Source organism: Marmota monax, unplaced genomic scaffold, assembly GCF_021218885.2.
Source record: "Marmota monax isolate L192 unplaced genomic scaffold, Marmota_monax_Labrador192_F-V1.1 WCK01_AAM20220418_F8-fsc00029, whole genome shotgun sequence".
NCBI lineage: Eukaryota > Metazoa > Chordata > Mammalia > Rodentia > Sciuridae > Marmota > Marmota monax.
Genome location: NW_026693024.1, coordinates 11523005 through 11550653, shown reverse-complemented (window position 1 = coordinate 11550653; position 27649 = coordinate 11523005). Strand labels below are relative to the sequence as shown.

General features: G+C 39.0%; 1 protein-coding gene across 1 annotated transcript in view; it reads right to left on the bottom strand.

Annotated features, from left to right (window-relative positions):
- Sycp2l (synaptonemal complex protein 2 like) overlaps window positions 1–27649 on the bottom strand; it is a 92167-nt gene that overhangs the window by 40233 nt on the left and 24285 nt on the right. Inside the window, exons 14-24 of the mRNA XM_058582333.1 lie at window positions 26573–26718; window positions 24750–24840; window positions 24259–24341; window positions 23099–23156; window positions 22919–23003; window positions 18016–18064; window positions 15410–15557; window positions 14783–14832; window positions 12477–12603; window positions 2564–2637; window positions 2322–2391 (exon numbers count right to left, since the gene is read on the bottom strand). Coding sequence (XP_058438316.1) covers window positions 2322–2391; window positions 2564–2637; window positions 12477–12603; window positions 14783–14832; window positions 15410–15557; window positions 18016–18064; window positions 22919–23003; window positions 23099–23156; window positions 24259–24341; window positions 24750–24840; window positions 26573–26718 — 981 coding nt within the window. The remainder of the gene's footprint in view (window positions 1–2321; window positions 2392–2563; window positions 2638–12476; window positions 12604–14782; window positions 14833–15409; window positions 15558–18015; window positions 18065–22918; window positions 23004–23098; window positions 23157–24258; window positions 24342–24749; window positions 24841–26572; window positions 26719–27649) is intronic.

Sequence of the window (27649 nt, the reverse complement as noted above, 5' to 3'; positions counted from 1 at the left end):
AGTGGCATCAATCACTTCAATGTCACATGTTTGAACCACTATACTTGAGCAAGTAGGCAGGCTAGGAATTTTTGTGAGTTCATGAACAGGGACTAACCTGAGGTTTTTTTTTTTGTTTTGTTTTGTTTTTTATGAAACACAGGTTTTCTCAACTTCTATCATTTTCTGGAATGTAACTTGATTCATTATTATATATTGTAACAGCAACTAATTCTTATAGTAGAAATAAAGAGAAGTACAAATAAAAAAAGAAATATCTTTTAAATAACCTTTGAATCAATAAAGAAATAAAAATAAAAATGGAAGATATTTAAAAGTAAACAACAAATATCATATCTAAGAGACTCACCTAAAGCAGTACTTAACAGCATTAGATGTATTATTAAACAGTAAATGACATCTGAGTTTTGGTAGAAAAGAATATCACATAACTAACCACAGAGAAAAGACTGGTGAATTAGGATTCATTAAAATAAAAATTTTATCTATCAAAGGAGATCATAAACACATCATATAAGAAAGATATACAAAACTCAAAGTGAAAGGAGATGTGTACAGCATATCTAACTAGGTACTAGTGTGCAGGGCTGGTACATAAAGTACACCTAGGGATCAATATAAAATGACAATTCTATAGACAACTGACCCAGACATTTTAGACACTACACAAGAGGAAATTCAAATATCTAATAAACAATAGATAGGAACATTTGAATTAAAACTTCAATGTACATAGGAGAAAAGTTTTAAAACCAAGAATTTTAAAATACTTGTCAAGGATCTGAAGCAACGTAACTTTCATAAAAGCTGGTGGAAAAGCAAGTTTATTCAACTACATTGGAAAAGTATTTTGGCACCTCTCAGACTGTGAAAGATATACACTCTATAACCCATAATCCTACTCCTAAAAACATATCTGGAAAAAACACTTTCACACATTTATCAGGAGAAATGTGTATGATTTTTAAGAATGGCTTTAACTATAACCACCCAAAGCTTCAAAATGCAAACATCCTACAGTACTGGGATGGCGACTATGGTATTTCATGTAACTGAATGCTAAATTGTAATGAAGAATAATATACTTCACACACATACATCGGCATAAACGGATCTTAAAAATGACCAAACAGAAAGAACAGGCCACACAAGATAGACGCAACATAATTTCATTTGTTTACATACAAATAAGAAAAAAAATCACAAAAGAGCAGAAGGATTTTCATATAATTCAGGACAGTCGCTACCTCTGAGGGATGGAGGAAGTGAACAGAGAATTGCTCAATACGGAAGGATTCTAAGCTAGTGTTCTAGTCCTCAGTCTAAGCTGTGGCTGCACAAGTGTTCACCTGACAATCATTCACTGAACTGTACACATGCTTCACAGTCTCTTCTGAATATGCATAATGTTTTTCCCAATGCAAAAATTTAAAAATAAGAGCAGTGGAATCACAACAAAAGATAATGCCCCTGGTGAGAGAAAAGGGTGGAATGGATTTCAGGTGGAGCATACCATGTTTAGAAGTAATAGTAATGTCGCATTTCTAAAACTAGATATTCACAAATATTTGTCGTGTGGATATTCTGAATATGCTATGTGCAATTTATAATGAATTGAAATGTTGATATTTAACATACAGTTAAGAAACCTCATGAAGAACAGCTACATACTATATTAGCATATTATTATGTGAACATGTGTATTCATATATTAGTGAGTTGTTACACTAATATGACCTTGAGGACTAGCTCAGGAACCTTCCATCACTGTGTGATAAAATGAATTTAGAAGTTTTAATAACTTGGTTGCATCTTTTAAACATCTCTTACAAACTGAGAGTAGCCTACACACAGGGGGATGAAACAAATTCCTGGGCCCAATCTCAGAGAAGTGCCCCCGCTGTGTCCTCTGCAGAGGCAGCGGGGCAGTGGGTAGGACCCAGGACTCAGACTCTCTCTTCACAGCCACAAGAGACTCTGGTTTTCGAATGGAGCACTATTTCTCCCCTTGACCCTCATGAATGTTTGGAGCTGGTAAGTAGCTCACACTGCTGACCCCGTGGCCTGACAACAGTCAATCTGTAAAGTAACTATTATCTGCTGCAATCTTAATAATCACCCAGAAAAGAAGCCCAAATAAAAAAAAGAAATATATTTTAAATAACCTTTGAATCAATAAATAAAAATAAAAATGGAAGATATTTAAAATTAAACAACACATATTATAGTTAAGAAGTTAAAAAACATCATGAAGAACTGCTAGGTATGTATAATGTTGTCACATTAATTTAACTTTATTCTGGAAAATTTAGTTCTCTTACCTCTGTCTTCCAAGTTCTGCAGCTTATGTTTGAAGCTAGTATTTTCCATTAACGACTCTTGGTTCACAGTCTAAAACACAAATGATAAATATGCTTGTGTGCATATATACTTACATGAGTTACAATTACATGTAAAATTGCAAAGAAATAGTGCCACACTATCCCTTAAAAAATAATAAGCCAGTATGTTATGCAGATATATTTTTTAATTCCAGAAAAGCAAATGAAAAACTGAATGGTACCTGAGATACATCTTCTTCAACTTCTGAGTGCTCCAAGGAAGAGAGATCACTCAGTGGGTGGGGATTTGGGAATTCTAAGTATCAGGAAAAAAAAACAGCTTCAAGTAAATAGACAAAGATAAATAACATTTCACTATTACTCTATATTAAATCACATAATAAAAAGATGGGTACGCAGTCCTAGATAAAATAATGTCTGCATTTTTCAGGGCACATATGTTATTAGGTTTGTAGATCACTGTAGATAAGATGAAGAGTCCATGACCTCAACTAGATCACACTTTATTAGCTGCCCATCTGGCCCCCAATATGGGCAAGGAGTCTATCACCTCAACCTTGAGATTCTTCCTTTGCTTGCCTTACTTCCTCCTTACCTCTTGGGATTTGACATCTACACTGAGCAACGACCATCATATTTAACACCTCCACCACCACCTATGCTGCACATTCCGTCTGTAGAACTTGTTCATCTCACAGCTTCAAGGTTGTATACTTAGATCAGCATCTTCCCATTTCCCCCCACCCCCGTGGCAACGACCATTTTACTCTGATTCTATGAGTTTGACTTTTGTAGATTCCACACATAAATGAGCCAGACAAATGAATGCTGTGTGATCTAATTAACTGAGCATAATGTCCTTCAAGTTCATCCATGTTGTCACAAATGGTGGGATTTCTTCCTCCTTTGTGGAATGGGATGATATTCCATGATGTATCTATACCACATTTTTTCCTTCCATTTATCCACTGACAGGTGTTTGGATGGTTTCCATATCTTGGCTATTGTGAATAATGGTGCAGCAAACACGAAAGTGCAGCTCTCTTTGGCATACCGATTTCATTTCCTTTGGATACCCACAAGTGGAATTCCTGGATCATACCACTTCACACTCCCACCAACAGTGTACTGAGGGTTTCCATTTCTACATTTGCCAACAATTGTTACCTCTCGTCTTTTTGATAGTAGCCATCCTCAAGCATGAAGTGATAGTTCATGGTGGTTTTGATTTGTGCTTCCCTGATTAGTGCCACTGAGCACCTCTCCACACATCTGTCAGTCATTTGTATGTCTTCTTTGGGAAAGTGTTTAGGCATTTTGCCTTTCTACCTTTTTATCTATTTAGTTACTTCTGTATTTTAAAAATTATTTTCTACATTCTGTTGGTTGATTCCTTTGAAGTTTTTTGCAGTACCACTTATTTTTGCTTTTGTTGGCAATATTAAAATCACTGCCAAGACTGATGTAAAGGAGCCATTTCTCTTTTAAAGTCTCCAATATTGAAGTCCATAATCCATTTTAATATTTCATATGGTATGAGGGGTTCGATTCACTCTTTTGGATATTGATGTCCAATTTTTCCAGCACGATTTATTGAAGAAACTTTCCTCATTGTGTATTCTCTGCACTGTTGTCAAAGATTCGGTGACTATGTTTCAATGGGTTTCTTATTGGACTGTTCTCCTACCATTGGTCTGCATGTCTGTCTTCACACCAGTTTTGAGTAACAGCTTTGTTAGTTTGACATCTGTGTGATTCTTCCAGGTTTATTCCTCTTTCTCGAGATTGCTTTAGCAGTTTGGAGTCTTTTGCTACTGCATACAAATTTTGAGATTTTTATTTTTTGGTTAAAAAAATGCCATTGGAGTTTTGATAAGAATTACTTGAATTCCATAGATTGTGGACGGTATAGACATTTTAGTATTAATTCTTCCAAGGGCTGGGGTTGTAGCTCAGTGGTGGAGCGCTTGCCTTGCACATGTGAGGCACTGTGTTCAATCCTCAGCACCACATACAAATAAGTTAAAAGTATTACGTCCATCTACAACTAAAAGTGTTTAAAATAATTAGTTCTTCCAATCCATGAACATGAGAGATCTTTCCATTTGTGTTCATTTATCAATGTCTTATAGACTTCTGTATACAGATCTTTCATCTACTTGCTTATATTCATTACTGTTTTATTTATTTTGATGCTACTAAAATGGGATAAGTTTCTTGATTCCTTTTCCAGATAATTTGTTACTATAACATAGAACAGACTACAGTTGATTAGCATAATTATATAATAACAGGGCTCAGTGTATTTTCATACATGGGTACAGCATGCCCTGATCAAATTGAAATATTCTTTTCCTACCTCCCCCCCACCTCCCGGACATGAACTCTTGCCAATCCCTAGTAGTCACTATTCTACTTGCAGATTGACATTTTTAACTTCCCCACATGAGAACCTATAGTACTATTGACATCTGGCTCATTTCATTGAACATAAGTTCCTCCAGTTCTATCCGTTTTGCTCCAAAGGACAGGATTTCATTTTTCTGCATGAGTAAATACCGTGGTGTATACATACCACTATTTATCTGTTGAGGAACACTTGGGCTAATTTCTTAATTACTATGAACAATGTCACAACAAACATGGGCATGCAGGTGCCTCTTTGGTAAGTTGATTTCATTTCCTTTGGATATATTCCCAGGAGTGGCATAGCTGGATCATATAGTAGATCTAATTTTTAATTTTTGGAGGAATCCTCATACTGCTTCTCCACAGTGGCTGTACCTAGTTACATTCCCATCACCACATAAGCACATACAAGTTACTTCTACACCTCCTCACTGTAATTTTGTATATAAACATTGGTGTATATACACATTTGTTATTTATGTACATATAAATACACAAGCATTCTAACTGGGGAAAGACGGTACCTCATTTTGATTTGCATTTCCTTGATGGCTAATGATGGACATTTTTCCCACATATTTGTTGTCCAATTGTATTTCTTCCTTGGATAAGTGTCTTTTCATATTCTTTGACCATTTTTAAACTAAATTATTTTTATGTTTTTGAGTTCTTTATATGTCCTGAACAAAACCCTCTGTCAAAGGAATAACTAGAAAACATTTTCTTCCACCCTGTGGGGTTGTCTCCTATGTTAACTTTTCTGTGCAGAAGCATTTTAGTTTGAAGTAATCCTATTTATCAATTTTTGCTTTGGTTTCCGGGGTCTAGCCAGAAAATTATTGCCTGTCCCTAGGTGTCCATCAACAGATGAAAAATCTAAAAAAAAAAAAATGATATATATATACACAATGGAGTTTTATTCATCCATAAAGAAAAATTAAATAATAGCATTTGCAGGAAAATGGATGGAACGGGAAAGTATCGAGTTAAGCTGAATAATACAGATTCAGAAAAAAACAAGTGTCATGATGTTTTCTCTCATTTGTGAAAGTTAGAGGGAAAAAAAAGAAAAAAAATGGGTCTCATGAAAGTAGAAGGGAAACCACTAGAATAGAGGTAGGGGAGCATGTGGGAAAGAGAAGGTAAGGGCAAGAGGACGTACTGGAAAGTGAAATTGATTTAACCATATTATATGTATGTATGAATGGGCCACAGTAAACTCACTATTCTGTATAAATAATATGCACCAATAAACCTTCATAAAATAATAATTATTCAGCTACATGATAGAATAATTAAAAAAAAAAAAAGATGTAGACCCCAAGGGCACGCCCTTCCCATGACCTACTTCCTTCAACAACGCCCCACCTGCCTCCACTCAAATTGTTACCCCCTCAAATGAAATAATCCACTTATGAGGTTTCAGCTCTCATTGCCTAAAAGCCCCGCCTCTGAACCCCACTGCACTAAAATCGGACTTTCAAAACGTGAACTTTTGGGAAGACATTCCTTCACCCAGTCCACGACAGGTACCTTTATCAAGAATCAGTTGGCTATAGATGCATAGATTTACTTCTGGGGTCTCTGTTTTCCATTGTGTCTATTTTTATGCCAATGTCATTTTTTGATTGCCTTGCTTGGTACTATGTCTTGAAATGAGGTATTTGATGTCATCCGCTTGGCTCTTTTGCTCAAGATTGCTTTGGTTACATCCACTACTACCATGATGCCATCTGCCACAATGCGGCCAAGGAGTCCAAACCAGCGGAGCTGTCTGATCTCAGACTTTCATCCTCCAAGAGAGACACTGGCAAAGGATGAACTGATGACCAGGCTTCAGAAATCGAAGAGAACAGGGAAGTTCATGGCCCAGTTTCAGAACCTTGATGCCAAAGCAGCTGCTTCTGGATCACAGCCAAAGGGGCTTCAGGAGACCGATCTCTCTCACCTTCAGAAGATAGTTCTAACTTTAGGATCTCAAGTCTCAAAATGAAGAAGATTTTTCATACCATAAAACCAAATTAGTGACAAATGTAGCATACAGTTTCTTCACAAGAAAACACATGGAATCTATTTTTCCTGGAAACGAAGGAGTTAACAATAAGAAAGAAGCAAATCAGGTTTGATGCGCTCAAAGAAAAAGTTGTGAACCTCATTTTTGTCTAGTGAGTGAATACCTTCTGCCTCCTAAGACATGAGGTGGTGTACTTCAGTGCTCCCCACCTGAGCATTTAACTGCTGCTCCAGTACCACACCTTCCACTCGGCACTCAGCAACCCTTATTGTTATTTAAAGAACAAAACACTGAAGAGGGAAGAAGACTGAATTCCAAACACTGCCCCTGACATCTGCATCACTTATCAACTGCTCCTGCAGCGTAGCAGGCTAGTCAACCCCGTGACAGCTGCTGAAAAGATGAATGCAAATTCTACAACCGAAGAAGAGATGGATGGAATTATCCAGGCTGGTTTATGAGAGCTGTTTCTGAACTAGAACCTTTAGGATTTATAAAGACTAAACAGAAGACATGGTCATGTGACAAGGCTAACTGGGGAGACTGAAGGAGACCAGTAGTATTTACATGTCACTAGAGGAGAAATGTGTAATCCTCCCTCGTGATATTTAGCCAGAAAGTACACCGCTAATCCCAAACAGGTTCGTATCAAAACACCTTTGGAGTATTTTAGAATTCAACAAATAATACACTTACACTGTAACTCAAACCTCTCATACATTATCATTGTACTTTCTACAAAGTCCTTACTAAATTGAATCATTCGTGGGTATGGATATCATAAATAGAATAAGTTTCTTCACCCAGGAATATAAATCATTTGCTATTTTAAAAAGGTTCCTTTGGCTATTTAGTGTAGTTTGTGCTTCCATATGAATGTTACCATTTTTTCTAGTTCTGTGAAGAATTTTATGGGTATTTTGATAGAAAATGCATGGAATCTATAGATAGCTTAAATGGTCACACTGTCCAGTGCAATCAATTCTTCAACCATGAACGTGGGAAGTCTTTACATCTTCTATTTACAAACTCTCTCATCTGTCTGGTTATTCCTGTAGAGATATATTGTTTCTTTGGTTAATTCCTGGGATATTTTATTTATTTGTAGCTAGTATGAAGAATTGCCTTCATGATTTCTTTTTCAGCAAACTTTGTTATTGGTATATAGAAAACAGATATTTTATGTTGACACTGCATCCTGCTACTTTACTGAGTTTATCAATTCTAATAGTCTCTCGGTGGAATATTTGAATTTCTACATAGAGAATAATACCTACCGAGATAATTTCATTTCCTCATATTGGATGCCTTTTCTTTCTAAAAGCTCTGCTATGTGAATAACAGCAATGAAAAGACATACTTGTACTGTCCATGATCTTAGCTTTCCCTCATGGATATGACATTGGCGACAGTTTTGCATACATAGCTTTCAGTAGTAGAGGCAGGATCTTTCCATATCTCACTTGTTGAGAGCTTTCATTATGAAGGGATGTTGGATGATGGAACTAGTAGTTCCCTCCCCAACCTGCCAGTAATGGGCATCTGAATGCGGTATGGTGGGGGAGCGCTCGCCTGTAGTCCTGGCATTTAGCAGGAATCCCTGTGCAGCTGACCACACCTTTAGTCCCAGAGGGCAAGGGCTCCACCCTCTTGGTTCTTGAGGGCAGTGTCCTCCATTCTCCTCCTTGTCCCAACACTTTTCTCTTGCAGGGCACCCAGTGGACTTCAGTCACAGTTGTTCTGCTGTACCGTGTAGGGGTCATGAGACAGTGACCCACAAGTGAGTGTGGTGGAGTGTCTGTGGAGTCCTGGAGGTGGGAATACGCAGGGGGTCCTAGAGCAGCCCAGACAGATGACAGATCACTGCTCACCCCCCCTAGCTACAGCACTCTGGGGGTTTCACAGGGAGATATCGAGAGATCCTTTTCCAAAGCAAGGCTACTGTGCAGATTTTAGATTACTTATCTAAGTGAGCTGCAAGCACATGAGGATTGAAACTTTTCAGTATTTAGGATTGTCAGCATCCATACTGGTTGAATTTTCTAGTATTTTTTGGGGGGGGTGGTGGGAGGTGTTACCGGGGATTGAACTTAGGGGCGTTCAACCACTAAGCCACATCCCCAGCCCTATTTTGCATTGTATTTAGAGACAGGAGCTCACTGAGTTGCTAAGAACCTCTCTTTTACTAAGGCTGGCTTTGAACTCATGATCCTTCAGCCTCAGCCTCCCAAGCCTCTGGGATTACAGGTGTGTGCCACTGTACCCAGTGGACTTTTTCCACTCTTACACCATGTAAGCAGGACTCCTGTCTGCAGAACCATATATACCAGGGTATTTTGTTTTCCTCACTACACTGTTATTCTTAAGTCTCTAAATCTTTCAGGCTTCAGTCTTTGGCTGCTTTTAAATGTCTCTCCTCAATGCTCACTCAAAAATGCAGCCATATATCTATTACTTTAGTTCATCTTTGTGGAAAATGTTGTGAGTGATAAGTGCCTTTTCTTCAGCCAATTTGAATCAGGAATAACCAGGGGGAAAAACCACAAGGGATTTTTATATATTGATCTTATTATCCCATAATTTTACTTCTAGGGGAAGCAGTTTAGCAGTTCTGAGATTTCTGGTGGAAGAAGTTTGGCGGTTCTCTATATAAGAATTTTTTTGTAACAGTGACAAGTTAATTTTTCCCATCTTGTCCAATTTCTGACTAGGATTTGCAGAACTCTATTGAGTAGAAGTGGTGAGAGTAGGCATGCTTGCTTTGATCTTAAAATTTTCAGGTTTTCACCACTGAATATAATATTAACTGTGGGCTTCTCACATATTGACTTAAAAATGTTGAGGTGATTCCTTACACATCTAATTTTTATTGGGTTTTTTTTCAAATACTTTTTCTGCATCTATTGAAATGATCATAGGATTTTATCCTTCATTCTGTTAAGGTGGTTTTTTTCCATTTATTAGTTTCCATATGTTGAACTATCCTGACATCCCAGGGATAAATCCCACTTGATCACAGTGTTTTCAATGTACTGTTTTAATCCATTGACTTATATATTGATAGAGATTTCTGAATACCTGTCCATCAGGAACATTGGCCTGTAATATTTCTTCTCTTGTAGTGTCCTTATATAGCTTTGGTATCAGAGTAATGCTGGTTTCATAAAGTACACTTGGTAATGTTCCCTCCTCTCCAAGTTTTTGGAACAGTTTCAGGAAGACCAGCTAATTCCTTTTAAAATGCTTGGTAGAATTCAATCATATATCCATCATGTCTTGGGCTTTGCTTTGAAGGGAAATTTTTGATTACTGATTCTGTCTCATTACTTTGAATCTATTCAAATTTTCTACTTCATGATTCAGTCTTGATAGGTTTATGTGTCTAGAAATTTATTCATTCCTTTTAGGTGATCCAATTTGTTGGCATATAATTTTCTACAGCATCTTATGATCCTTTGTATTTCTGTAGTATCAGTTGTAATGTTCTCTGATTCTATATTTTGAGCCCCCTTTTTTCTTAGATAGGATAAAGTTTGTTACTTTTATCTTTTCACAAAACTTTTTTTTTTCCTTTTTGGTACCAGGGATTGAAATCGGGGGCACTTGACCACTTGACTACTGAACCACATCCCCATTTTGTATTTTCTTTAGAGACAGGGTCTCACCAAGTTGCTTAGCACCTCGTTTTTGCTGTGATTGGCTTTGAACCTGTGATCCTCCTGCCTCAGCCTCATGAGCCACTTGGATTACAGGCAAGCATCACAGAACTAATTTGTTTTGTAGCTCTTTTAAATTATCTTAGGGTCTATTTCTCTTATTTCTGCCCTCAAATATTTTCCTCCTTCTCATGACTTTGGGCTTAGTTTATTCTATTTTTAGTGCCTTGCAGTGTAGAGTTAGTTGGTTCATTTGACATCTTTTTTCCTAATGTAGACTTTTTTAAAAAAAAGTCTACATTTTTAGTTGGAGATGGACACAGTGCCTTCATTTATTTATATGTGGTGCTGAGGATTGAACCCAGGACCTCACACGTGCTAGGCGAGTGCTCTACCCCTGAGCCATAACCCCAGTCCTTAATGTAGGCTTTTATCATTACAAACTTCCCTCTAAATGCTGCTTTTGCTGCATCCCATAGGGTCTGGTGTAGTCTGTTTCCATTTCCTTTTGTCTTAAGAGACTCTCGATTTTCTCTGACCCACTGATCATTCAGAAGTATGCTGTTACTGTCCACACACTTGTAAATTTTCCAAGAATTCCCCTGTTAACGCTTCAATTTTGTGCTACTGTAGTCAGAAAAGATACTGGACATGATTTCAATCCTCTTAAACTTGTTAAGACTTGTTTTGTGGCCATACATTACATATATCCAGGACAATGTCCAGTGTACACTGTTGAGAATGTATACTGTGTTGTATGGAACGTTTGTATGTCTGTTGGGTCCCTTGTTCCACAGTATCATCCAAGTCCACCATTTCCATATTGATTTTCTTTCTGGATGATTTGCCCATTGTTGAAAATGGGTTTCTGAAGTCCCCTACTACTATGGTATTGCTGTTGGTTTTTCCTTCCATTTTGTTAATATTTGCTCTACATATTTAGGTGCTCCAATGCTGGGTGCCTATATATTCACAATAATTATATCCTTTTCTTGAATTGACCCCTATAACATAATATATTAATCTTTCTGATCGATGACAGATTTTTGACAGAAAGTATATATTAAGTATAGCCACCTCTGCTCTCTTTTGGTTACCATTTACATGGAGTGTATCTTTGTTCATCTCTTCATTTTAAGTCTTTTTCCTTAAGACTAATGTAAGTTTCTTGCATGTCATTGGATCTTGTTTCTTTAAGCTAACAGCCACTCTTTCTTTTGATTGGAGGATTTATTCCATTTACAATAAAGTAATTGTTAATAGGTAAGGACTTACTGTGGCCTTTTGTTAATTGTTTTCTGTTTTGTAGTTTGTTCCTTTTCCCAAAACTTTCTGCCTCACTGCCTCTCTCTCTTTATGCTGCATCTTCATCTCTCCCCTTTCCATTTCCTTACACTTCTATGAGTGGCAGCCAGGCTAAGAGGCCCAGTGTTTCCTAGGTGCCAGTGTGTGCCTGGCAGCAGCTAAACTGTAGAATGATAAAGGTGAACAAAAGAAAAATCCCTAAGCTTATGAACTTAAAAAGATGCAAACAATTCCAATAAGATACAGGGAGGGTTAAGGTAATGCTTACAAAACAAAGCTTGGCAAAACCGGAACGGACCCCCAGGCCAAATCCAATTTGCATCCGATTTTGTAAATAACATTTGGTAGAAGCCTGCTTACTGGTTTAAATCTTGTCTGCACCTGATTTTGTGCTACAACTGTGGAGTTAAATAGCTGCAACAGAAACCATATGCATTCAAGAAGCAAAAATATTTGCTATCAGTGTACTTTATGGGAAAAGTTTATCAATTCCTGCTCTAGGTCATCACTTGAGTTTTCCTGCATGTTTAAAGGGAGACCTGGCAATTCTTATGAGTAATCTGATTTCAAATGTCAAAGCAAAATATAAACAAAATATCTCCCATCCTTTGCCAATGGAGACATTAAAGGGAAAGGCCATCACAAACTAACACTTTCCTTCATGGCTTTTTAAAAAATGGTTTGCTTCAAACCACCAGTCTCCAAATACAACTTTTTATCTATACAAACCAACAACAAAAAATCACTTACCTATTTTCTGTGTAGAATCTTCAGGAGTTAAAAAGGAAGGGCTACGCTGGGGTTCAGTTTCAGAAATTTTTGGAAGTGTGGCATTTTGCCTATCAATGTCTTCCCGTACTGGTGACAGAAGTTTAGCCTAACATAATGACACCTTTGTTAAGTATGAGCATTCATAACCACTGAAAACTTTATCCAAAAAAAATCCCAAGACATTTTCAATATCCTTTTAAGAAGTTAGGTATTGGATTTACTGCATTCAAAAGTAAACACAAAGACCAGGAAATTTCAGAATTATAAGAACAGTTAGGTCATATTTCAACTGATAAACTCTAAATCGATGCTTTTCAGAGTGTGGTCCAGATCAAGAGCATCATCAACACACAGGAACTTGAAAGAAATGCAAATACTCAAATGCCACCTATGACTTACTCAATAAGAAATGCTGGGGATAGGACTGAGAAATCTGTCTTAACAAGTCATCCTAGTTTTTCTGATAGCCACTCAAATTTGAGAACCACTGTTCTGAATCAGGGTTTGGCAAAGTACAACCCACGGTCTATTCTTCTAAATAAAGTTTTATTAGAACACACTATGCTGTTAATTTCCCTATCATCTATGGAACCATTCTGGCTACAAAGACAGAGTTGGGTTATTGCTAGAGACTGTATGACTCACAAATGTCCAAATATTTACTATCTGGCCCTTTACAGAAAAGTTTGACAACTATGCGGTCTATACATACCTCATATGACAGACAAAAACCAACCACTAAGATAATTATTCTTATACTGCAGCACAGGAAAATATATTTTAAGTGGAAAGTCCACAAGACCCTCACTGAACATCAGCCTAGACTTTACCAGTTGCATAGCTTGTATTTAAGAATTCTTAAATCTGTGATGTTTCTTTGGTGCTTATTTAAAACCAAAGCCATATTTACTAGATAATCTATTCTTTTGGGCCATTTCATTATTTTGGGTTGAATGAGTCAACAAATAACCAACTACAATCAGCCCTCCATATCTATGGGTCCCACATCCACAAATTCAACCAACGGCCCATCAAAAATACTGAAGAAAACACTGCATTTACTCAATCTATACATCAACTTTCCCCCTAGTCACCATTCTCTGAACTAGATAGTATAGTGACTATTTGCATAGCATTTACAATGCATTAGGTACTATGAGGAACCTAAATATGATTTAGAGTATATAGAAGGATATGCCTAGATAAGTAAATACTATGCCATTTTATGAGGAACTTGAGCATCCATAGATTTTGGTCACCAAAGAGTTCTGGAACCCATCCCTCATGGATCCCAAGGGAAAACTGTACCTACTCTGGGTCAAAAGTTTACTCTCTATCCTGAATGACTTGAGAATCAACATGTACTTAATGCAGCACGCAGCTGGAGCTGCGACCAGAGCACTTGCAGTTTATTGAGTTTCTGTACCAGCAGGCAGGGTGCCATGGAGGCCTCAATCACAGCAGTGGCTCCTCATAAAACCCTATGTCCGTGGTCACAGACTCTGTAGTCTATACACCCCTCACATGACAGACAAAAACCAACCACTAAGCAAAGGAATAACTTGGCTGACATGAGGCAAAATGTGGCTTTGAATTGGTCCAGAGGACACTGGCATCCATACTTTTAACTCCTTGGTATAAAACGAGGATAAGTGAAATTTTAAAACCCCAAGCGTTTGTTCAATATTTACATAAGCCTGAAGGCACGTGAACCACTTGCAAAATGAAGATTTATATGCTTTATAAAGCTTTAGAAGCAATATAAGAAACTGAAAACTATAGGAGGAATTAAACCAATTTACTTCAAAACAAATTCAAAAGAGCAAATATCTAGGGGAATTCAGAATAGCCAAGGTTTTGGGTATCCTATATAATATTTAACAATATTTGTAAGTAATGGGAAAAAAAGATCCTAAACTTTACCTATGATTCATACTAAATGTTTGGAAGCCCTTACATGTTTTTTGTTTTTTTTTTTTTGCAGTACTCAGTACTGAACCCAGATGCACTCCACCACTAAGTGACATGCCCAGCCCTTCTTTTTATTCAGGGTCTTGCTAAGTTGGCCCAACTGGCCTCAACTTTGCAATCCTCCCGTCTCAGCCTTCTCAGTAGCTGGGATTACAGGTGTGCACCACCACGATTCTTGCAGTTTCTATTGGCAGAAGTGGATATAACAGCAAACTTCTGGTTCATTATTCTCATATTGCTGAAGTATTTTGAGAAAAAAAAAAAATGTCGTGTAACCCATTAGGGCCCAGGGCAGTCCAACACAATTTACTTACTTGATCTTTCTCATGGTCACTGCCACTACTGAAAAGGAAATGTGGCAAGACTAAAGAACAAAAGAAAATAAGCATACAGTGGGTACATTTAGTTATGAGACACACAGAGGTCCATTTCTCCCTCTAATGACACAGGCCACTGCTAGAGCTATTCCTACTCTGAGCACCTGCTCGTGTGTCTGCTCTTAAATACTTCTGCAATGATTCCCCCTTGCTCCTCACCACCTTGTGTGAACTCCTGCTCCAAACACCGTCCCTGAACATCACCCTCACTTCCTGGGTGCATTTTGGTGGTTTTTTTTTTTTTTTTTTAAACCTAGAAAGCTTCCCCTTCTCAGCCCTTCACACCCCACTCCTTTCCCAAGGCTTAGCTCAAGTCCTTCCCACCTCGTACTTAAAAGTGGCTCTAGCTCTTATGAGGTCCCCCCAGCTCAACTCCTGACTTTTAATAACTTCTAGTTAACTCCATATTCTTTGTTTCATGTACATATATTTTTCCTTTCTGGTGTGATTGTAAAATGGGAAAGAGAGGCCCGTAATCATATTTGTTACCATCCCCCACACTGAAAAAAATAATATCTGCCGATTGATCTGAGAAGTGACCCAAAAGATGGCAAGCAAAGGTACCTCTTAAACTGCTTCTGACTCTAGTCTTACTCCTACTGGAATATGGCTTTAGGGATTTCCTTTTGTGGTTACTGCTCCAAGATTGTTCACTGGTAGAAGAACTTGAATCTTGATTACTCTCAGAGAAAAGATGTTTCCTGTAATTAAACTTTTACAAACACAGAGGCTAAATAACCGGCCAAGGGGGGCCAGTGCCCTTGACGTACAGTTAATCCTGTTACTACACACATATTAAACATTGTGCTTAGGCGTCAGAGAAGGAAGTCCTTCTGGAAGACGTGGCTCCCTCCCATCATAAAAATGTGCAGAAGGGAGAGAAAAAAGAATTATTCCACTAGTGAGTTCCAACCCTGCTGCTGCTGTAGAGGATGGCACATAATTTTTAATCAAGTATCTGCACTTGAAGAGATGTTAGCTGTTCAAAAGCAAATGCACCCAATATTGGCCAGCTTCAAAGCATAAACTCAAACGACAAAACAAAGTACACACATGTGTAAACACACACACACACACACACACACACACACCCCTTTTTATTTTGCAAAGACCTGGTTCTCTATGCCTTAGAAGAACTGAAACCAACCAGGAGGATCATTTCTATAGAAAACAAAGGATTTTGAAACAGACTAGACTATAATAGGTTAGTGATTTAGAATAAATTTGATCTTTTCTGGTGAGTAATTCAACTGTACTTTGATATTTATCTTTAAAAGCTTTTATAGTTTTTGAGCTTCTAAAATAAATGCTATGATGAAAATATGTTTATGCTCCATTTTAAAATTGGTTTTGATTTTAACAGAAAAAAATCCCACCCTATATGAGATTTGTGTTGGGTACCTCCAGGGGCTCTGTCCCCAAACCACTCTGCTTTTCCGGGGACCCACCACTCAGCTGCAACAACCATTCCCATCTGCGGTAAGGGGGGATTCTGAAGGATCCCAACATAGTAACTGGTAAAAAAAACATCTCAGTCTTCTCAAACAGGAAGCATCATCCACTGGAAGATATACCCACTATCTCAAATGACAAAGCGCAGAATCATCTCCCGAGGCCACAACCGGGTTAGAATTGAACCAATGTCAGTTTTTGTGATATCACCACCACGGCCCAGGGGTGAGGGTGGTTAGTTGTCCAGTTATTACCAAATAAATTCATTTGTGAGACCCAATTACTCCTCTCTTAAAATGTTTCGTAGTTCAGCATTTTGTAGGGGTCATTTTTAACTGACGAAATTCGTGAATATGGCTGGTGCACCCCATGATGTTCTGATATATGAATCCACTGTGTAAGAGTTAAAATCTAATTAGCACATGCATGACCTCACATACTTTTAAAAAATGAGCATACCTAAAACCTATTCTCATAACACATAGTATACTTAAATTGCTATTAACTGTAGTCATTTTGAGATAAGACAGGCCTACTTTTTGTCTAATTGAAATTTTGTATCCTTTGATCCGTATTCTCCCCAACACCTCTGGCCCCTGATATCTATCATTTCCCTCCCTATTTCCATGAGTTTGACTTTTTAAAAATTCCACACAAGTGAGGCCACCCAGGATGTGCCTTTCTGTGCCTGGCTTATTTCACTCAACCTAATGTTCCTCATGCTCACCCACGCTGCCAGGAGTGACAGGATTTCCCTCCGTGAGGCTGAACAGTATTTTGTTGAGAACATACTCTACACGTTGGCCATGAATCCACGGACGGGAACCCACACTGGCTAGAGAAGGTGATTTCCAACAGGAACTTTCATGAGCCAGGCTTTTCTGCATCTTGCTCTTTATTTTTTAAAGGAGAACATGGACCACACTCAGTACTGTGATTCCCAAAGCAAACGGCCAGTAATGGTGGCGCTTGGACAGATGTCATTGGCACAGACATAAGGCATGCCATTCAGCAATGCTGACTCAGTGAGACATTTTGATTCTTTAACAGCTCTGATCTACTCAGGATAAGTTTTGAGTGCTTAAGACTTTTAAAAGTATATAGCAAAGCAAGAAGGGGCCTAATGTAATTTAGGAAAAAAAATGGGGGACAAAGGTTTTAAGAGGGGAAGCCCCAAGGTGCAGTTTTGGGAGAGCTCTCTGGCTGTGCATTTAAGTGCTGGCGGTCATGGAGATGCCACTCTCACCTGATTCTGTTGCTATGGAGCAAAGAGGGTCCACCATGTCCCAGCTAACATGAGCGGGCTCTTTTCTGTTAAATAAGCACTTACTACAGTGGCAAAGGACTGACTGAGAGCATCTACCTTCAAATTGTCCACTATCTATTTGCAAACAACTAGGATTTAACGTGACAATGTTACCTTCTACTGAGTTTTTTTGACTGGGCTCACTTAATCTGTCCAAACTGATGATCCTAGATATGGCCGATGGGCCTTTTCAGAGCTCACAGGGTAACCTGGCGATTTTCAAGCGCTATTCGCTACTTGCTAGAACACTGCTTTTCCATTTAAAATTGAAATAATTTCTTTTAAAATAAATTTAAGATAGTTTAGAAAAACTGGTAACCAGGAATCATGCTATGGCACATTTTACAGGTGGCATGCAAGTAACTGAAATCTGGGGAGTATTACTTTAAAATAATCAAAGTTATTACATTACCGACATCCTTCTCCTTTGCTTTCTGCCACTCTCGAAAGCAGGATCTTCCCTAAAATAAAATATATCCAATGAATGGAACCGGTACGACCATCACCCTCTTCCTTCCCTTACTCCACCGCCCTTTGCCCGATTATGAACCCTGTGCATGGGGAGCATCCGTGCTGCAGACTGGCTTCTATTTTGCAGTCTATTCACATAGATTCTCTGGAAGACAATGACTATTTACAAGAAAATAAACTTTGCCGAGTTCCTTGTCCGAGGCACACAGAGAAGAGGAAGGCTGAGCAGGATTGGCAAGGGGCCAGCCAGTAGCAAGGCTACAGAGTGTTCCTCCAGCCTGGCCTCCCCCGAGAGCCACCGGGCTGCTTTAAACAGATGCTGCACATTGAGCATCTCTCCAAAGCCGATTGTCCATTTGTAGGTCTTCCTTGGAGAATGTCTACTTAAGCCTTTTCCCTACTTTTTTACTTGGGTTATTATTATTATTAGCAGCTCTTGAGTTGTAGGAATTCCTTCTATATTTTGACTATTCATTTATCAGCCATGTGGTCTATTATTTTTATTTTAAGGATGAGTGTTAGGATGGAAGGTTACTGTAAAATAATGATGGGAATAAAGAAGGATGCTGCCATGGAAAACAGTACAGAGGTACTCCCCCCCAAATAAAAATAGAACTACCATATAATTCAGCAGTCCTACAAAGTGTACGTCCAAAAGGTACCGAGATCAGAAAGTGCCTGCACTTCAATGTTCGTTGCAGTATTATCCACAATGGCCAGAAGATGTGCTATGATTTGGGTAAGTGCTCCCCAAAGGCCTGCAAGTTAAAGGCTTGTTCAACATCCTGTGGTGCTAGGGATATGATAGAGGTGAGACCTCCTGGGAGTAAGCTAGGTCACTGGATGCATGCCCTAGAAAGCGATTTGGGGATCCCAGTCCTTTCCCGTTCTCCAGCCACCATGAAATGAGCAGTTGTCACTGCTACATGCTCCTGCCATGATGTCCTTTGCCACAGGCCCCAAAGCAACAGAGTCAACCAACCATGGGCTGTAATTTCCAAAACTGTGAGCCAAAATAAAACCTTTCTTCTCTTTAAGTTGAAAAATCTCAGGCATTTATTTATTACAGTACCCTAAAGCTGACTAACACAATTTGTGAACAACCCAACTATCCATGAGGAAAGCATGGATAAAGAAACCATAGCATACGCATGCACACACACGTGGGCACACATGAATACTACTCAGTCTTAAAAAAGGAAATCCTGCCACAGGTAATGGCATGGATGAACATGAAGAATTACACTAAGGCAAGCAAATCCCAAAAGCACAAGTACTACACACAATTCCAAACATACAAAGTATCCAAAATACTCATGCTTATAGAAACAGCAGGATGGCAGTTGCCAGGGATTGGGGGAGAAGGTAAATGCAAAGTTCCTATTAAATAGATGTTGTTTCAGTTGTTCAAAATGAGTACCTTCTAGAGATCTGCTGTACAACACTGCAATTTTGCACCATCATTGTCCAGCCAACCACTCATCTACTGCGCTTACTGTGCACATTCTAGAATTTCATGTAAATTCAAGTATACAATATGCACATTTTCTCATTTCTTCCATTGGGCATAATTATTTTGAGATTCGTTCATGTCACATTCATGTCAATAGTTCATTCCTTTATTTCTGCATAGTATTTCATTGTGTGGATATACAGGTGCAGATTCCTAACCTGGAAACCCCAAGATGCTCCAAAATCCAAAACTTCCTGAGAGTCAATATGATACTACACATGGAAAATTCCACACTGGACCTCAAGTGACAGGTCATAGTCAAACCACTGGTGACTGGTGTGCTAAGAATATTGAATAAGATTACCTTCAGGACATATGTATAAGTTATATATAAAAAATAAATTTGTGTTTAGACTTTGGATCCCATCCCCAGGATCTTTTGTAATGTTCAAATATTCCAAAATCCAGAGAACTCTGAAATATGAAACACTTTTAGTTCCAGACATTTTGGATTAAAGATAAAATGAATAAACACATGTTGGTACAGATTGTCTATTGAAGACATCCGAGTTTCTAATTTGGAGCTATTACAAAGAAAGCTGTTAAACACTCATGTCCGGGAAATTGCATGGAAATGGAAGGAGACCCTCATTGTTACACAAAATTACATATAAGAGGTTGTGAGGGGAAAGGGAAAAAAAAGGGAGAGAATTGAATTACAGCAGATGGGGTAGAGAGAGAAGATGGGAGGGGAGGGGGGATAGTAGGGGATAGGAAAGGTAGCAGAATACAACAGTCACTAATATGGCATTATGTAAAAACGTGGATGTGTAACCGATGTGATTCTGCAATTTGTATTTGGAGTAAAAATGGGAGTTCATAACCCACTTGAATCAAATGTATGGAAGATGATATATCATGAGCTTTGTAATGTTTTGAACAACCAATAAAAAAAAAAACACTCATGTCCATTCCTTTGCATGGAGATATACTGACATATCTCTTGGGAAAACACCTAGGATTGGAATACCAGGGCCACAGGGTAGGCCTATAACATTTTAGGAAAATACCAGAATACCAAAGTTCCAGGAGCCTACATAGTCACAAACTCATGGTGCAGACAGCCATTCTAATAGTGCAGTGCATCTTGCAGCTTTAATTAACATTTCCCTAATAATTAATAACACTGAACAACTTCTCATGTGTTTCTCTGCTGTGTATTTTCCTTGGTAAAATAGCTGTTTAAATCTTTTGCCTCTCTTTTTACTGAGTTGTATTTTTACTATTGAAGTTTGATAATCAGTAATATTTCAGATACAAGTCTTTTACGAATATCTTCTCCAAGTGTGTGGCTCGTTTCTTGCTTCTTGCAAGAGTGGCTGATGAAGAGCCTACTTCATTATATAATTATAGAATATAATTATACTTCACATTGATGAAGTATAATTCACCAACGTGTTCTTGTATGGGCTGCACGTTTGGTGTCATATCTAAGAAATCTTTGAAGTTTTAAAAAAATATTTCATATTCATATAGGGCTCTAATCTATCGACAGTAATAAAGAAAGGTCATTTATTTTCTTACACATAGTATTCAGCTGTTGTAGTACCATATGTTGAAACACCTATCCTTTCCCTGCTGCATTATCTATGACAGACAGAAATGCAAAGACAAACTGTCCACATATATTCAGACTATTTCTGGACTTCCTGGTCTGTTTTGTTTATTAATCTTTATTTCAATACCACACACTCTTGATTTTTTGGTAAATCTTGAAACCACCTAGTGTGTGAACTCTCCCACTTACTTTCTTTTTGAAATTTGTTTTGGCTCTTCCATGTCCTTTAAAGTTCACATGAAATTCAGAAATAGTTTGCTAATTTTTTTTTTAAAAAAAAAGGCTGCTGGGATTTTCACTGGGGATTATATTGAATCCCTAGGTCAATGTGGGAAGAACTTGCATCTTAAGATTGAGCTTTTCATCTCATAAACAGTGAAATATGCTAATAGTGTATCTATCTCTCTACCTACCTAAACTTCTCTCAACATTCTGTAGTTTTCTGCTTGGGTGGCACAGAATGGATCTTACAAATCTTTTGTTGCTAGGAACGATGGCATGCCCCTGTGATCCCAGTGGCTTGGGGGGCTGAGGCAGGAGGATCACAACTTTGAGGCCAGCCTCAGCATCTGGGCGAGGCCCTAAGCAACTTAGTGAGATCCTGTCTTAAAAAATAAAAATTTTTACCATATGGCTCAGTGGTAAAAAAACTCCCTTGTGTTAAATCCCCTAATATAAAAGTAAATAACAAAAGATTTACCTTAGCCTTAAGTTAATCCCCAAGTATGTCATATGTTTAATATTATTGTAAATTATACTGCCTTTTTATTTCAATTTTTGGTTAATAGTGAAAATGATTTTTGTATATTGAATGTTTTTTCAATCTCAGATTCAATGTTTTGCAGCAGAAAAATACATCAAAGATACCCTAGAGATAATAGCAGAGGTCTACAGGTCCAGGAGAATCTGCCAACTCAAACAGAGAACTTCCCAAAATGCTTTCTCCTTGGAATGAGGTGGCCAGAGGCAGGAAAGAGAGCAAAACATAGACTGTTAACTTGTAGTATTGACATACAATAATTAGCACAGTTTTTAGTTTCACAATTGCCAGGATGTGGAATCAACCTGTGTCCATCCAGAGAAAAACAGATGAAGAAAATGTGGTGAGATACACAATGGAACAGTAGTCAGTCATAAAAGAAGATGGAATTCTATCATTTTCAAAACATGGAGGACATTCTGTTATGTGAAATAAACCTAGCAGAGAAAGATAAACACTGCTGATCTCACTTATGTGTGGACCCTAAAACCACCATGGAAATAGAGGTAGTATAATAGTTAATAGAGGTGGTGGAGGTGGTAGGGGTGGGGGGTGGGGCAAGGGGATGGGTAAAGGGAAAGAGATGTTGGGGAGAGATTGGCCAAAACTATAGCCAATATGAGGAACACCTTCTGGAGGCTACAGCACAGTTGGATGCCGATAGTTAATATTGTCACATTTTTCTATATATTTTTAGTTGTAGTTGGTCACACTACATTTTTATTTATTTTTATGTGGTGCTGAGGATTGAACCCAGCGCCTCACACGTGCTAGGTGAGCACTCTCCCACCGAGCCACAACCCCAGGCCCCAGTGGTGCATATTTCAAAATAACTATAGGAGGTTTCTGAATGTTCTCACCAAAAAGAAGTGGTAGATGTTTTATGTGCATATGCTAGACACCATGATTTGATCATTCCGTGATACATTTATAGAACTATCACTGTACCTCAACATGAACAATTAGTATGTGTCTATTAAGAACCATAAAACTTAAAAAGAAAAATCACTTACCTGGATTTGTTGTCTAAGTTAGGAGCCTGAATTGGAGTGGACGGTTCTTTTCCATCTGAAGAATACTCATGTTTTGAGGTAACTTCTAAGGAGAAAAAACAAAACCAAGAAGTGCTAAGCATCCTGAGTAAACATTTAAACAGACCTCTCGGGTCTTATGACAGATAAGACATATCAGACCTTGTTGCGTGTCATCCAGTTTCAGTTTCTCAGGTGATTTATCAGCTGTATTTTTGTGCTGCAGGAAAAAAAAAATAACTTAATGATCTCTCTGAAGCCCCCTTTTGAAAGTCTATTGAAACCACTTCACACATCTTAAAAGGAGCATATCCACCAAGTATCAGGCTCTTTATTCATGAAGCATGGCTCCCAATGACTGTTGGCTCTTCCTAAAAGGTCACCTCCAATCTCGGGAAAGGATCTGCCACTACCAAAGAAACAGCACACACAGGTACACAGGGCAGCAGGAAGACAGATGGCATCAGCTGCTGGGACATGTGTATGACTTCCCAAGGAGCCTAATTAAAAGATGAGAGTTCACTGGGGAAAACGGTCTCTAGGTTTGTTTTTGTTTTGTGACTCCACCATCAGTGTGATACATTCATGTAAGAAAGTGAGGAATGAACTAAATAACTAAATATGCAAAGCAGGGGCTCCATGAAATCTTTTTTAAATTTCCTTTTTAACTGGCACACTAAAACATTAAAAATGTGTATGCTGAAGGTGTGTCATCTGCTGTTTTGATTCATGTATACATTGTAATGATCAGATCTAGTCAAACATGTCTATCTCCTCAAATACCATTTCTTTATGGTAGAAACATTCAAAATGCTTTTTTCTGGATTCTTGAAAAGTACGGTGCTATCTAAAGTCATCCCACTGTGAACCAGCACATCAGAACTCCTTGGTCCTCTCTAGCCATAACTTAGTACCCATTTTTAAACCCTACGAAGCCATACCTATGAATTTGCCATTACCTTCATTTTGTGGATGGGACGCCCCTAGAGCTATAATATGAATTTTTCCAAGTTCCTACAGCTAGTAAGTGAAGATCCATGTCGAACTCCAAACTCTGGACTCCTATTCCAGACACAGTCTCCAGGTCCCAAATGAATGAACTGGGCAGAGGCTAGTGGAGTTGTGCCTTTCTTAGGAGAGCAGAATTGAGCCAAAGGAGAGAACGCACAGACTCAGCAGACAACAATAATCTAAAGGGCATCATTAAAGCATCGGGAGATGGTTGACCAGGAGCAAATGGCCTGGTCATCAGGAGGCTCGGCACCCATTCCAGCTTCCTTCTGGACCCAGATCAGAACCTATCCCCAGCTCTGTGAACTCACGGGAGGCTCAGACTGGCCATTCAGGTGACGGTCATCTCCAGCACTCATGAGCTCGGCCAGGTTGGTGGATTCCTCAGCATGTTCTACTCATGTGGAGAAAATGACAAAATAATAACCATGCATGATGCCAACATGCTCTCCAAGGAATGTGCACCTCTGCTCCTCCACCATCCTCTGGCACGACTGGGTAGCAAGGTACTACCTCAGACCTCAAATGAGCAACCTGTGGGCACGTGGCAAGAAGCTCAAGGGAGATGGGATCAGAGCCCCCTTAGACCCTCCTCCTGCTGCCCAGCATCTGCTCTTTACCATCCCAGCCAACCCACAGGTGGCGCCACCAGGTGGGGAATGATGGGAAGCTTGCAGCAGCTCTTCCCCCAAACTCTTTCTACTTCTATAACCACAGGTTTTCAGCGACTCCTTCCCAATAAGGCGTCGTCAGCACTTTCATAGAGAATTCAGAGTCAGAAAGTTGTTATTTCTCAAAATACCTGTTGCACTTTCTTGGCTAGGGAGAATCTCACGCTCTGCTTTCTCAAACTTACTAAGTTCCGAGGCTATTTTCATCTGATAGGGCAACATCTGAAATGCAAGCCAAAAGCCACATGACCTTTAAAAGCAGTGGCCTTAAAAATAAACAGGAAAAAAAAACTTTGAAAGGAAAACTTAAAGCTAGGAACATTGGAACACAGCACATGGATCAATGAGGAGCAGCTCGTCTTCAGTTGGCCCTCTCCTGAAGGAGCTTTTTACCATTTCCAGCTTTCTATACCACCCTCCCTCCAGGACCAGCTCTGGCTGACCATTACCCTGCTCTCCACCACTCTCTCCCGATGCCTGTGGTTACAGGTTAGAAACCTGGTCCTAAGGGCAGCAATGCTGAGAGGTGTGATACCTCTGGGAGGTGGGATACCTCTGGGAGGTGGGATCACAAGAGCTCCATCCTCATGAATGGATTAACCCAGGCTTGGGTCAATGGGTATCCCAACAGTGGCTGTGTTAGAAACACTGGGGTTCTCTCCAGCACACTGGCTCTATCTGGCCTGATGACATCCTGCAGCATATCAGAAAGCAAGAGGAAGGCCCTCCTTAGAGGCTGGGTGGAGACCAGCACCATATAATTTGGACTCCTCAGCCTCCAGAACAAGGAGCCAAAGAAACCTTTTCTCTACCAATTACCAGTCTGTAGTACTCAGTTATAGCTTGAGAGGATGTACTAAGACCATACCCTCTCCTTTCTCTAAGTTCAAGCCCTGGGTATCTTCTAATCCCTGTTTCACTTAAGGGTTGAGTCTCTAGAGACGAGTCTGCAGGGAGGCCCCCAACAGAGGATCCTCCAAACCCATCCCTTCCTTACAGGGGCTCATTATCCAGGAGCTTCATCTCACACATACCCTGACTCTTCTCCCAAAACATTTTGCTCATTTTGCAAAATGTGGAAACATTTTGATGTTTTCCATAAGTAAAGGCAAACTTGGACCCATTCATCACATAACAGAATGAAAGGGTCAATTTTTATTGATTCCGTTTCTCATTTTCTCCCATGAGATTGTCTTCTCATGGGGTCTTTGGAAATTCTTTGCAGAGCACTTCATCATATATCAAATGCCTGCCTGTACAGCTCAAACTTAAAAGGAAGTTGACCCAAGACTTCTCCCATCAGACCTCTGACCTCTTAATGCCTACTGGCCATCACTACAACATTTTATATAATCCATTTTTGTGAACTCTTGTCATAGATGTCTTGCCTTCCTACCGGCTAGGATGCTGATGGAGAAAGGCTCTTGCTCCTGTACATATGTAGGAAGCATTAGAGTCACAAGATAAAAAAACCATACAAATCTAGAAGAGGCATAGACTATTCCACAGGGCAAGACGGGGAGTGGTTGGGGAAACACCCTAAGAAATCCTACTCCTAATGATTCTCCCTGGGGCCAGGTGGAGCTGAGAGCCCAGGAAGAGCCAGGAAGTCCAGTGGGTAGATACAGGACTCCAGGAAGAACCAGTGAGGAGGTGATGTCTCCTAGCAAAGCTTTCTACTGTCAGCAAGAGACAGACGGAGCATTTCAAGGTACAAAGAGGCTTCGTGTCCTATGTAGCTAAGACAATGTCACATGTAAAGGAGGAGATGGGATCAGAATCCAAAGCTCTCTACTCATTTCACATGACTTTCTAAAGACCAAGGCTTCTGCTGGACAAATCTTCATGTCAAAACCCAACCAGGACACCAATTTCTGAAAACCCTAGAAAGAAAATGAAGAGACATATGACACACTGCAAGAATTTCAAAGAATGAGAGAATGGAACTTGCCACCTGTTTGTCTTCTCCCAAAGCTTGGACAGAAGTTTGGGATATACTGAACTGCAGATCAAAATGGATTTCTACTTTCATCACTCCTTTCTTGCTGATAATAATGGGCTGCTTCAGGTAAATGATGAGTATTTTTATCTTCTCAGTTTCTAGCAAAAAAAAAATATGGTATACCATGCACATCAGAATAAAGGGCTTAAAACTTTATATTCACAAATGATCACATTGGAGTATTGGCCAACTGTCTGGACTTCGCTGCAATGAGTTGAAAAGTCATTACTTTGAAATTTTTATTTACATACGCATACATGATTGGTTGATCTTCCAATAAAAGGAAGCAGCTTACTTTATCAAAGAAATCCAAACTTTTTGTAAGAGCATTTTGTTTTTATTTCCAAATACACTAAGCACAACATTTCTCTCTGGACCCCCACAAATTTTTAAAATACAAAATGAAGTCCCCTGTTTCTGATATGCAAAATGGAACGACCTACCTTCATTTCAATAGACTCCTTTTAAAAAGGGGACGTGGGAGCATCAGTGAGAAGACCATCTCAGGTGGAAGCCTCCTGGGCTCTCCTAGCAGGATGCCACTGACAAGTGGCAATTGGTTTTGGAGGAGAAAATTGCTCAGATCAAAATCCATAAAGTCCAAGCATAAGTTGCAGTAAGGACAGAGATAGAAGCAGCAGGAAAGAATGGAGTACAGTCTGTGAAAGAGCAGACTAAGCTAACCGCCACGTGTTGATGAGAATGGAGAGGGGAAAGAGAGACAGGTCTAGAGCCGTGCCATCTGGACGGTGGAGAACTTGAAACCCAGCTCGTGCAAACGGAGACGCTCTGCAAGTGTGACCTCCACGTTAGACTGAGACGATTTAGAACAGGAAGGACAAAGGTTCTTTATATTGATCTCACATTAATATTTTTAATACATTGGGTTAAAATACTATTGAAGTTAATCCACTTTTCAATTCGAGTGGCTACTAGAAAATTTCAAATATAAATATGTGGCTCACATTTTTGTTTTTTAGTTGTACATGACAGTGGATGTATTTTGACATACATACATACATGGAGTAT